The 14,003-nt window shown below is 38.0% G+C and overlaps 1 protein-coding gene across 3 annotated transcripts in view; it reads right to left on the reverse strand.

The window, feature by feature from the left end:
• RO60 (Ro60, Y RNA binding protein) overlaps positions 1-14,003 on the reverse strand; it is a 45,923-nt gene that overhangs the window by 19,109 nt on the left and 12,811 nt on the right. For 2 of the 3 annotated variants that reach the window (XM_023549167.2, XM_010590933.3), the window contains exons 2-6: positions 7,737-8,333; positions 2,815-3,035; positions 1,988-2,134; positions 1,578-1,715; positions 824-940 (exon numbers count right to left, since the gene is read on the reverse strand). In XM_023549167.2, coding sequence (XP_023404935.1) covers positions 824-940; positions 1,578-1,715; positions 1,988-2,134; positions 2,815-3,035; positions 7,737-8,316 — 1,203 coding nt within the window. In that variant the 5' untranslated portion in view covers positions 8,317-8,333. Of the gene's footprint in view, positions 1-823; positions 941-1,577; positions 1,716-1,987; positions 2,135-2,814; positions 3,036-7,736; positions 8,334-8,801; positions 9,272-14,003 lie in introns of those variants that run through there. The other variant, XM_064276488.1, reaches the window with a different exon arrangement.

The raw sequence follows: 14,003 nt of genomic DNA on the forward strand, positions 1-14,003 counted from the left end.
AATTTTCAGCAGATTTTGAGGAAATGAATATAGTACAGTCAAACCTGTGAGAGCTGGAGCTAGATGGGACTGGTTTTTCTAGGTCTTGCAAGTTTTCCGCCTTTGACAGGGTGAAATCTTACCACTTTCCATGTCACTCATTTTAGTGGAAAATAGTTTTCCTTCTCTGACAGGTTTCCGCCTTAGACAGGTTCTGGCTTTCACAGGTTTTACTGTATCCAGAAGCTTATAAAACTTCAACTTTAACAGAAACGCTCAATGATGTTTATGTTATTACAAAACCTGTATTATACCGTTTTAGAGCTACAGTAACGGTAGTATATTTTTCAAAGTACTTTCATAAAGAAACCGGCTGTTGCAACAATCCTTTGAAGCAAATTGAGTATATATTCTCCTTCTCATTTTATTAAATAAAGAATAAAGTCACGGAAGAAAAGCTAAGAAGCTCCCCTATGATTTATCTGCTATCCAGTGACAGGCTGAACTGAAGTCTTTTGACCTGATCCTTGATCTTTAACTTCTATATTCATTAAATAATGTTTCTAAGCATCATCTGCTTTCTCAAAAATAATATTTAATCTTTTATAGTAAAAACTAAAATTCCTATTCTTACAATTCTTTAGACATGGCCTTTTTTAATATACTTAAAATTTTGCTTTACAAAATTGTCTTGTTATAAAAGGACAGAAAAAAGTGCCAACTAAGTCGGAGAAACATAAATAAGTGAAAACATAACTCTTGATCATGTCTAACTTTACAGTTTTGCCCTGTCCTAAACACTTTTTTAGAGGAGAAAAAAATTCTAGATTGTCTTAGTTCTCACCATGCACATTGCTGCAGCAACTGCACTAGCGTTGAGTATACTACCCAAAACTCTTTGGTTCATAGAAGCACTGACATCAACAGCCAGCAAGAAACGCTTTCCAGTTGGCTTAACTGTCTAAAGAGAGAACAAAATAAACAATCATTACATGCAATCACAGAAATTATAAGTAGATTATGTTTCTAACAAATCATATTTGCTTACCACCTTTCATTCAAAAGACTATCATAAAAGGGTTTCTGATATTTTGACAATTATTTCCAACATGCTTAGCTTTTACTAATGCTGTACCAAAGCAAGTAAGATAAGCTGTGTACTAATTTAAAGAAGGAACCAGACACACACATATATTTTAAGTCTTTCTCACTGAATTCGAGTAAGAATTTCTAACAAGAAATTTTTAAAACCACATTGTTATCTTTTGGCTCTGACACAGGATTTCCATTCCTAAAAAATCACTCCCTATCAAAGCCGATGACATCTATTTATTGACTATGTAGAAAAGCAGAAGACAGAAGGTCCCCACAGGAATGCACATTTTTAAATGTGGCAATTTACAATTATCAAAATGATCTTAGGATAACTGGTTGCTGCTCAAAGGCAGGGAGAAATACTTTACTCATCAACCTACAAGATTCATCATATACCTTCATTTATATAAACTAAGGAAAAACAAATACCTAACCCAGAATGGTTTTGATTATTGATATGATCATTAAAATGTTTTTTATAAGATATTACATCAAATAAGTACCTTAAATGTTTTGTAAAAAGTGTCATCTAATGCCTTCAAAATTTCATTATCAGGTTGCCACTTCAGTTTTCCTCTGAGGCCATGCCCTGTTTTGTAAGTTTCCAGTGCAAGTAAAACATGAAATGGATGTATATGAGCCTAGAAACAAGACAATGGCAGAAAGTAAATGCAAAATTAAAGTCAGAAATAATAGTAATTATGTATCTTCCTTGCATTTTCATGTTATTTTTGTATCTAGTAAATATCTTTCAAAAAAAACAAAAAAAAAAGAGGACATATTAACCTTAGATTTAAAGGTCAAAATGCAATTTGGTATGAGAAAAATCTCAGAACATCTAACTGCATTTCCAAAATTTAGAAGCCAACTTTTGAAATTAGAAGTACTAAGAAAGGGCACTGAGAATGCTTACCTTTTTTAACAGTTTTTCATTACACAGTTTTTCACATACTAAAGACACTTCTGAATTTCCTGGTTCAAGCACTGAATTAGCAGTCATCTTTCCTAGATTCCTTAGTAACGCTGTAAGAGGCATTTCTTGCAACAAAGCCTTCCATACCTATTGCAATAACACAGGCAGAAGTTTAAGGAATTACAGGGAAATGAACTGGTGTTAATACAGTTATAATAATATTCATAATATATTCTTTAAGGCTTAAATCTGGGTCTCAGAGCACTTTTGTTAAAGCTATGCCAACTGGTCAAAGGCTTATCAAATAAGCTAACTTGTTCTTTACTAGAATAAGGAAGTGAAGAATACTGAAAGAAACTGCATAGGAAAGTTTTGTTTTAACTGGCAACGCATATCATCTAGTGTATTTTCTGGAGTGGAACTACACTTACTGAATGCCAACTACACTCCAGGCATTTGTGAAAGGTGTTTTAAATAAACATTAACATCAAGATATAGTTACTTTCTTCCTTAAAAAAGAAGTAATGAGTATATAGTTGCACGTCTATCCTTTTTAAACATATAATAAAATTATTCATGTTTAATCACATAAACCAAAAAACAAACTCATTGCCATTAGTCAACTCTGACCCATGGCGGCTCCATGTGCTACAGAGTAGAACTGCTCCATAGGGTTTTCTTGGTTGTAATCTTTACAGAAGTAGGTCACCAGGCCTTTCTTCCGTGGCCCTGCTAGGTTCAAACTACCAAACTTAAGGTTAGTAGCTCAGCACTAACCATTTGCATCACTCAGGGACCTGTTTAATCACATACTATAATTTACTCACCTCTTTAGACTTTAAGTGATTTGTCAGAAGATGTTCTCTAACTAATCTATGCTCTTCTATTAGATGAATGACTTCTAGTTCATCTTTTGTTCGCTTAACTTTCTCTACAGCTTCCAGATACTTTAATAATTTTTCAGTTTCCACAGAAAGTGCTTTTTCCTTATACAATTCATGGACCTCTTTCCAGCCCTTTGTAATATATTTGGTCACAATGGCAAGTCCTTAACAAAATAAAGAATTAAAAAGACATGTAGGATTACCAGGTTAAAAAAATAGAACATGTTAACTGAGAATATATGATGTGATAGTCATAATATGAGACTTTGGGGGAAAAAAACTTACATCCTAAGTCATTTATTACAGATGTTTTTTTTTTTTGGAGACACCAGAATTAGAAATTTTGGTAGACAGTGCCTACTTCAGGTCCAAAATCTCAACACAATTTACAAGTGAATGGATCTATCTCAGTTAATCTTCTATTGACTTGTCCCTCTCAGGTACTGAATAAATATGCATTTTTGAATCGTAGAGATAAGTGAAGGTAAACAGGTAGGTAATTTTTATTTGTTTTTATAGCTGAGAAAGCATTATAAACCAAGTTTAAGAAAAAAGGAAAATGATTATAAGTATTTGTTCATTCCTTTTACGATTACATTTAATACCAGAAAAGAGCTTTGGATTGGAGGTGAGAGAATCTGGGTTCTGGCCTTAACTTTGCCAATAAAGAAACCACATGATCTTTCCTTAATTTCCACTTCTATAAAACATGGGGACTGCATTTTCAAATTCAGATCTCTACGAGGGTGAGCTGGCAGGTAAAATAAATAAGTGAAACAGGCACAGTGACATAATACAGTGATATAACAGGAAGTGGTTATGACTGCGTGTGGTGAACTGAAGAGAGTATGCCGAGATGAGCATTTCAGCCAAGTGCTGCTAAGAAAATGTATGTTCAAGAAAAGTTGTGGATTTTCATGGCAAGTCTTATTTTGTAAAATGCTGGCAAAGAATTAATTTTCCACCAAAATTATTGTGTGACCAAAATAAAATGTATCTCTAAGCTAGATTCAGCCAATGTGCTATTTCTGAACCTAATTTGAATAATTTCATCAAAAGTCAATATTAATATACAGGAACTTCTTAACTATTCTGACTTTTGCTATCTTCCAGATTTTGGTACAGAATCTCTCATATTGTCTTAAATGATTAATTAACTGTTCCATGTTAGCATAACTTCTACTTTGATTTTCCAATTAAAATGAAAAAACTTCTTAATGGTAATATGTGTCAACTTGGCTAGGCCATGATTCCCAGTATTTTATGGTTATCCTCCATTTTGTAATCTGATATAATTATTCTCTATTTCGTGATGTGTTGTAAATCCTAACCTCTATATGTTGATGACGTGGAAACCCTGGTGGTGAAGTGGTTAAGACCTATGGCTGCTAACTAAAAGGTCAGCAGTTCGAATCCACCAGGTACTCCTTGGAAACTCTATGGGGTAGTTCTACTCTGTCCTATAGGGCTGCTATGAGTCAGAACCGACTGGATGGCAACGGGTTTTGTATGTTGGTAAGGCAAGATTAGGTTATGTTTGTTAGTTGATGAGGCAAGATTAGGGTGTATCTTGAGTTAATCTCTTTTGAGACATAAAAGAGATTAAACAAGCAAGTGAGACTGCAGAGATGGGAGAAGAGAGATGCTAAAAGAAGAACAGCAGAAGCTAAAAGAGACAAGGACCTTCTCTCAGAGCTGACAGAGAAAGCCTTCCTCTAGAGCTGGCACCCTGATTTTGGACTTCTAGCCTCCTAAACTGTGAAAAAATAAATTTTTGTTTGTTAAAGCCACCCGCTTGTGGTATTTCTGTTATAGCAGCACTAGATGACTAGGACAACCCAGCTGTAGAATTGTCCTGGCTACACAGTAGATGCACAGTAAATACCTGATTAATTGGCTTAGTTTATTTATTATAAATGTGCATTTCAGCTAAGGCATTAAAATATTACTTATTTGTAGCTTACTTGGAGTTCGTTTCAAAATTCTTTTCAGTCTGAGAAGCTCAGGCATCCCTTATGGCGGCTAAACATGAGATTGCTGGTATTACAAGGTTTCATTTTAGAATTGAAGAATTTTATATGTGAGAGTAAATTTAGAGTACATTTAATGCCTCATTTTATAGATCAGGAAACCAAAGCTGAAAATAATTATTTGCACAAGTTCAGAAACTAATTTATACAATTAGAACTAGCATGTAGGCAGTCTTCTTTTTAGTCCAGAACTCACTCCACACCACCATGTAGTGTCTTAATAAACAAACAAAGCTGGATCCCTACATCCTTCATATACAGAATCACAGATTTAAAAGTAACAAAATCACGTCTGTGTTAGAAAGAAAACCACAGGTAAATATTTTTATATTAGTCAGAAAAGGCCTTTCAAAACCTAAGACAAAATCTCAAAATCTATGAAGAAAAACAGTTAAGTTTAATTACATCAAAATCCCAAACTTCAGTATATTAGAAACACCCATCCCCCAAACTGAAAGACAAAGAACTAGGAAAAAATGCATGTAACGTATATGATAATAAATTATTAACTGCTATAACATGTATCCAACAGTACCTATCCGTAGGTGTTCAGTAAATCTTTGTTGAATGAATGAGTAGTAACCATGATCAATATTAAAAAACAATAGCAACCCAATGGATAAAAGATCAAAGATACAATATAATCCACGGAAAAAATACAAATAATCAGCACATAAAAAAAGAGTACTCCCAAATTGCAAATTCAGATAACTTTTTCACCTAACCACTAAGATTAAAAACATTAATGATACTTAGTCTTCAAATGTGGGGAGACTGGTCACTCTCATATACTATCTGTGGAAATGTAAATTAGTTCTGCAGTCTTTAGAATTATCTTTCAAAACATAAAATTTATATGCCAATTCCTTTGTTCCAGTATTTCTATTTTATGATTTAACCACTATAGAAATATGTCTTGGGTTGAACTTTGTCCCCCTCAAACTGCGTGTATCAATTTGGGTGGGCCATGATTCCCAGTACTGTGTGGTTGTCCTCCATTTTGTCATTGTAATTTTATGTTAAAGAGGATCAGAGTAGGATTATAACATCATTACTAGGGTCGCATCACTGACCCTATGTAAAGGGAGTTTCCCTGGGGTGTGGCCTGCACCACCTTTATCTTACAAGACATAAAAAGGAAAGGGAAGCAAGCAGAGATCTGGGGACCTCATACCACCAAGAAAGAAGCACCAGGAGCACAGTGCTTCCTTTGGACCTGGGGTTCCTGTGCAGAGATGCTCCTATACCAGGGGAAGATTGACTAGGGCCTTCCTCCAGAGCCATCGAAAAAAGCCTTCCCCTGAGGCTGATGCCCTTAATTTGGACTTCTAGCCTACTACATGTGAGAAAATAAATTTCTCTTTGTTATAGCCATTGACTTACGGTGTTTCTGTTAACAGCAGCACTAGATGACTAAGGCAGAATTTTTACACAAATTATTTCATTGCAATATTTTCTAACAGTAAAAAAAAAAAAAACCTGAAACTACCTGTCTACTAGTAAGACACTACTTAAATACGTTATATCTATACAATGGTATATATACATACAACTATTTCTGTTGGCCTGGAAAACTATTAATAATATACTTTTAATTGAAACAAAGAGGATAAATAATAGGGTTTTATAAAAAAAACTTAATATACAGTACTATATGTTAAGGAAAAGTTTGAACTAAGATATACTATATGTACTGATTTTTTTTGAAGGGACAGACTTCCACTTTCTGCATGATAAATTTCTATATTCAACTGTTTTTAAAAATCATGTAAATGCAGTAAAGAATCAAAATATATATGTGCCTGCATATATAAATATATCCAATAATTTATTTCTTAAGTTTCATTTGAAAAAGTCCATTTATAGCCAAAAAGTGATGAATTAGACATTATCTGAGGACATGCTGTGCACAAAGATATTACTATACAGTAAAATCTGCAAAAGCCAGAACCTGTGTAAGGCGGAAACCTGCTAGAAAATGAAAACTGAAATATTTTGCACTAATAGAGAGCGATAGAAAAGTGGTAAGCTGCACCCTGTTGAAGGTGGAAAATGTGTGTGACCTGGGAGAACAAGGCAGTTCTGCTGAATTCTGGCTCTCAAAACAAACCGTCTGCTGTCGAGTCAATTCTGACCCATAGCGACCATACAGCAACCCCATAGACATAGAAAAACAATGTTTTCTGGCTGATTGCCTGGAAGCAATTAACATCCTAAATTGCTATTTAAGTTCAGCACTATTTCAGGTAGCCTTTGGGTTCTATGGAACATATATCCCAGGAAGACCTGTGCCAAACCTAACCCGTTGCCATCGAGTCAATTCCGACTCGCAGTGACCCTACAGGACAGAGTAAAACCGTCCCATAGAGTGTCTAAGGAATGACTGGTGGATTCAAACTGCTGACTTTTGGTTAGCAACCACTATGCCACCAGGGCTCCTCTAGGCAGATAGGGAAGAAAATGATAAGAGGCTAAAGAGTGTAGCCTGAGTGTCTGCCACCTAGTGGAAAGGAGCTATTTTCCCTTCCACAACATTCAACTTGTCCATGTTGCTTTCATGGTCCACAGTCCCTTACATGAACATTTGAACAAGCATGGTTAACATTTTAAGATTTAGAATATTAACCTGCAAACTGTCATTTAATTCTTGATTATTAACCTCTGGCTAGCTTGTGGTAAGTTTTTAGTTCTAGGTTGGCACTAAAAATATTTGAATATTATGTTTTGAGAATTAAAGGTTATTTCTGGAAAATATACCACTGCCTATGTCAAATAAAAATTTGCTATTTATTGGAATGCCCCCCTCCCCCGCCCCAATGAGGATCTTATGCTTACCTTCACTGGAAGGTTTAAGATGTGACAATCTTAACAGATCTTTGTGAGACCAGCCATTTCTCTGTTTGTATTTTGTAACTGCCAGGGCAAGGGCCATGCCACCTTTTTCATTGTACCAGTCTGCTACAGCTTTCCGGAGGGCACGACCCCACATACCACATTTCATGCTTTCCTTCAGATCTTTCTTAAACTGGATAAAAGTAAAGAGATGTGTAGGAATACGACAAACTTCAGAGACAGCTTTAAATGCTGCTTGTTTTGTGCCTATGTCAGAACACTGGGAACAAATAGCAAGTGCAAAGAGCATAGGCTCCTGCTTTGCGGTTCTGCCTTCTTGACTAAACAACTTTATTTCCTGTATCACTTCACATCCTCTGCCATCTTCAATCAATCTAATTAAAGCTTCAGCATTTTCAAGGCCCAACTTCTGTTCTTTGATATAATAAGTCCCACCTTCAGAACCAAAACATAAGAACCGGTGTAGTCGATTCATGTCAGTGACTTGCCATACATATCCATCTTCAGAATTGGCTATCTGCTTCTCATTCAGTGGTTGCATTTGGTTTACTGATTCCTCCATTTGTTCTTTTAGGAAGACTATCAAAAAACAAAAAATTATAGCTAGATTAAACATAGCAAAATTACAAAAAGGAAAGCAATATTTATTAATCTATGCTTATTAAAATCTGTCATGGAATTTTTAATTTAAAAATATGTCTTGAACTCAGTTCTTCTAATGTGAAATCAATGTTACAAAAAATTAGAAAAGGCAGAAAAGAAAAAACGTATGACTATCCAGAGATGACCACTTAAAGTAGTTTTATAAAGTGTTTTTTTAAATAAATTTTATTGTGCTTTAAGAGAAAGTTTACAAATCAAGTCAGTCTCTCACATACAAACTTATATACACCTTACTACATACTCCCATTTATTCTCCCCCTAATGAGTCGGCCTGCTCCCTCCTTCCAGTCTCTCCTTTCGTGACCATTTTGCCAGTTTCTAACCCCCTCTACCCTCCCATCTCCCCTCCAGACAGGAGATGCCAACATAGTCTCAAGTGTCCACCTGATACAAGTAGCTCACTCCTCATCATCATCTCTCTCCAACCCGTTGTCCAGTCCATTCCATGTCTGATGAGCTGGCTTCGGGAATGGTTCCTGTTCTGGGCCAACAGGTTTGGGGACCCTGACCACCGGGGTCCTTCTAGTCTCAGTCAGACCATTAAGTCTGGTCTTTTTATGAGAATTTGGGGTCTGCATCCCACTGCTCTCCTGCTCCCTCAGGGGTTCTCTGTTGTGTTCCCTGTCAGGGCAGTCATCGGTTGTGGCCAGGCACCATCTAGTTCTTCTGGTCTCAGGATGATGTAGTCTCTAGTTCATGCAGCCCTTTCTGTCTCTTGGGCTCATAATTAACTTGTGAGCTTGGTGTTCTTCATTCTCCTTTGATCCAGGTGGGTTGAGACTCCTTGATGCATCTTAGATGGCCTCTTGCTGGCGTTTAAGACCACAGACGCCACATTTAAGAGTGGAATGCAGAATGTTTAAAAAAAAAAAAAGATTTTATTTTGCCAATTGACTTAGATGTCCTCTGAAGCCATATCCCCAAACCCCTGCCCCTGCTTTGCTGACCTTTGAAGCATTCAGTTTATTCAGGAAACTTCTTTGCTTTTGGTTTAGTTTTACAAAGTGTTTTTGTTTTGTATTTCTATTTTTACTGTTTAGGGAAACTCAGAATCCTTCAAAGCAAACAAACTAGACTATAGCCATGGTGGTATGTGCATTATAAGCAATAACTAAGTAGTCACATGACTGAGGCTTCATGTGTTACTTCCGAGATTAAGCAGGTAGGTTAGCATAGGGTCTTGAGGTACAAAAAGAATAAATTGGGGGGTGGGGGAGGGCAGCAACAGTAACTGCCACTAAGGCAGATCTTGCTCCCTGAAGAACCACAGTCATGTCCTTCAAGGGAGGTTAGGTGTTTCCCTAGCCCCACGGAATAAATTTTGATTGCTATAGCCAGTGGTTCTCGAACTCTGTGCATCGGAATTGCCTGAAGTGCTTATTAAAATACAAACTGGGGCATCCTAGCCCTGAGAGTTTCTTTCCTGTTCAGCAGGTCTGAGGTAAGCCAATGCAATGCGTTTCTCTTTATATATGGCCTTGTTTATAATTATGCCAAAAATGATTGGTTGGGATGCTATCTGCCCTGTAATTGGTCTATTTTATGCACCTTGCAGGAATTGGTCAACTTACTATACAAATAAAGCCACTCAATAGGATCGAGTGACTTGCAGGATCAGTTGGTTTTGCCATCCTACTAGGTTTATATAAGGGCCAATCTCACAGAGGTTAAAGGGGGACCTCACTACCATCAACTAGAGTCTGGAGAGGAGCATGTCCTTTGGACCCAGGATCCCTATGCTGAGAACCTCCTAGTCCCAGAAGAGAGAGCTGTAACATGGAAAATGGCACAAGATGGTGAGAATGGTGGCAAGCACAGCAGTGTCCAGTGGCAGAGAAGTCGGGGCAGCGGTACAAACAGTGGGAACCATGGGACGGGCAGACTGCTGGCTACAAGCCCACGGAGAGAGAGTTGAGTGCCTTTGGGCTGGACTTGCTGGCAGAGTGGGGTGCCTCCAGGGACTTGCTGGCAAAGAGAAAAGAGTTGTAACACTTGCCTGAACAGGGCAGACACCTACATGGGCCACTGGCTAGCACTGCTTAAGAGAAGGGTGATCAGCGGTCACAGCTGAGAAGGAGCTGAGAGCTGTCCTGGATGGAAACTGTCCTGATTCATGAAGTTGATCTTGCCTCTTAAGTTGTATCCTGTTCCCGAGTTGTAGCCTGTTACTTCTCTAATAAACTCTGGAACTGGGAGTATGGTGAGTTCTTTGTGGCCACTGCAACAAATTATCACAGCCAGTACAGAAGTAGAGTGTACCATGGAGGGGATGGATGGTGTCAGAAATGGTGAAAAGTTGGAGAGTGGAGGTATCCTTGACCTCCACTTCATAGGGAACAGCTTTGTGCTGATCCTAATTCTTCTCCCTTGTGAATGCAGACGAGTTCTGACAATGTCAGATTACATCAGGTAGTGCAGGGCCCGGGCTCCATAATGGTGCTATAATTTCCCTTGCTTCACGATTGGTGTAGGCATTGGGTGTGTGTCACAACTCTGGTCAATCGACTTGATAAGAAGTCTGCTGGGAATACTTCTGAGGTTTTCTTCGCTCTTAAAAGGGGGTTAAGCTTTTCTTTACTGCCTCAAGACATTTTCATTTGCAAGTCATGCCTAGAGTGGTGGCAGCCATATTGAGACCAAGAGGGGAGCCAGTTTACCAGGACAAGCCAGTAAATATCTAAAGATGGCAGGGCAAGTACAAAGTGGAAGGAACCTGGGTCCTTGATATCATTGAGCTGCTTGGAACAGCCCTACTTACCCATTTCCTATTATGTCATAAACGTATCCTTATTGTTGAAGATATTTTTTAGTTTTCTGTTCCTTTTAGTTGAGAACATCTTAACTCATCAACAACCTACCAACTGTGCTCATTTATAGTTTATGTTAGCTGTAACCACCCTCACTTTTCTCCACCTACAATCTCTAAAGCTACTAGAACTAGTTTTCTGGCAATGATACGCCTCTTTATCTTTCTAATGAAGCAACCACAATTGTCCACTACTTTATCAGTCCACCACTATCCTTACTATGGCATAGCTTTTTAGCTTTTTATCCAGGTCCCACAAGTCTACTGTCTATGTTACAGTAAAACCTGTGAACCTGGAACCTGTGTAATGCAGAAACCTATCACAGAAAAAAAGACTCAAATATTTTCCACTAATAGAGAGTGACAGAAAAGGGGTAAGACTGCACCCTATCAAAGGCGGAAAATTTCAGACCCAGAAAAACAAGTAAGTCCCGTCGAGTTCTGGCTCTCACTGGTGAGCATGAGCAATGGTACACATGGCAAAACAAAACAAAACAAACTCAGTAAGCATTTACTGAATACATACGATGTGTGTAACACAAAGATGATTTCTGTTTCAGGAGAATGAAAAAAAAAAAAAAAAAAACTTCTAGCCCTTGGGGAAATCTATTCGGGGTGGTAGAGGTATACACACAACACAGAGCAAACTGTAGTAAGTGCTCTAATAGAAAAGTACTATAAGTGAGCAGAGGAGGATACAATAAATGCTGAATCAACAAGCCAGGAAGACTTGTGTGAGGAAGACAAACTGAAAAACTGATAAAGTTTGGGGCAGGTACTTCAGGAAGAGGTTTCTGAAATCTTGCTATGTGTCTTTAAATTCTAGAGAAGGAACTGTCTAAATGTATTGGCATAGCTGTAAAGAAAAGTTGACATACAAGGTAGTAGCTTAAAGAGGAACACAAGGCTAAAGAAGTTTTATTTTGACAATGATACATACTGAGCATGTTTATATACTGTGGGAAAAGGGCCAGTAGGAATGGAAGGGTTGGTATTACAGTTGAGACACAAGATAACTGCAACTGATAGAAGTTTCTCAAAAGCTAGAAGGGGGTATGGCCTTAGAGCATAGTATTGGCCTTAGAGAGGAAGAGGGAACATCACCATTAAAAATCACCAATTTAAGGAGGAGGAAGACAGGATAACTAAAGAATAAAAAGGAATAAACATGTTGAAGAATCACCAGAGATGGTTTTTGTGAAAGCTAAGAAAGAGGCTAGCGATGTCAGATGCAATGCAAGGTCAAAGTAAGATAAAATTTTGTACTGGAACTGGCAATTACGGTGATAGTTTTTGTGGATGGAAAGGCAGAGGTCTAAGTCAAACTGAATCCAAACCCAACCCAACCCAACCCATTGCTATCAAGTCAATTCTGACTCAAAGCGACCCTATAGGACAGAGAACTACCCAACAAGGTTTCCAAGGAGTGGCTGATGGATTTGAACTGCTGACCTTTTGATAAGTAAACGAGCTCTTAACCACCGTGCTACCAGGGCTCCAAACCAGATTGAAAGGGGCTTAACAATAAATAGAAGAGGTATCATCCACTGCAACAAGGTTTTGGCCTCAGCTGTATGGAGTAACTATAAATCAGTCCCCAATGACTAACAGGATCATTACATCTCTTGACACCACCTGAGGTCCATTGCTGTTGGGTGCCATCCAGCTCGTTCCGACTCATAGCAACCCTATATACAACAGAACGGAACACTGCGTGCACCATCCTCAAATTGTTGTTATGCCTGAGCCCACTGTTGCAGCCACTGTGTCAATCCATCTTGTTGCAGGTCTTCCTCTATTTCGCTGACCCTCTACTTTATCAAACATGATGTCCTTCTCCAGGGACTGATCCCTCCTGATAACAAGTACAAAGTACGTGAGACATACTACTTTTTCCAAAACAGATTTGTTTGTTCTTTTGGCAGTCCATAGCATATTCAATATTCTTCACCCATATCACAATTCAGAAGTGTTAATTCTTCTTCGGTCTTCCTGATTCATCATCTAGCTTTTGAATGCATATGAGGCAACGAAAAACACCATGGCTTGGGTCAGGTACACCTTAGTCTTCAAGGTGACATCTTTGCTTTTTAACACTTTAAAGAGGTCTTTTGCAGCACATTTGCCCAATGCAACGCATCTTTTGATTTCTTGGCTGCTGCTTCCATGGGTGTGGATTATGGATCTAAGTAAGATGAAATCCTTGATAACTTCAATCTTTTCTGTTTATCATGATACTGCTTATTGGTCCAGATATGAGGATTTTGTTTTTTATGTTGAGGTGTCGTCCATACTGAAGGCTGTGGTCTTTGATCTTCATTAGTAAGTGCTTCAAGTCCTCTTCACTTTCAGTAAGCAAGGCTGTATCATCTGCATAATGCAGGCTGTTAATCAGTCTTCCTCCTATCCTGATGTTCCGTTCTTCTTCATACAGTCCAGCTTCTTGGATTATCTGCTCAGCATACAGATTGAATAGGTATGGTGAAAGGACACAACCCTGACGCACAGCTTTCCTGACTTTAAACCATGCACTATCCCCTTGTTCTGTTAGAAAAACTGCCTCTTGATCTATGTACAGGTTCTTCGTGAGCACAATTATGTGTTCTGGAATTCCCATTTTTCGCAATGTTATCCATAATTTGTTATGATTCACACAGTCGTGTGCATAGTCAATAAAACACAGGTAAACATCTTTCTGGTATTCTCTGCTTTCAGCCAGGATCCATCTGACATCAGCTATACTATCCCTGGTTCCTCATTTTCTTCTGAATCTGACTTGG

Source organism: Loxodonta africana, chromosome 25, assembly GCF_030014295.1.
Source record: "Loxodonta africana isolate mLoxAfr1 chromosome 25, mLoxAfr1.hap2, whole genome shotgun sequence".
Taxonomy (NCBI): domain Eukaryota; kingdom Metazoa; phylum Chordata; class Mammalia; order Proboscidea; family Elephantidae; genus Loxodonta; species Loxodonta africana.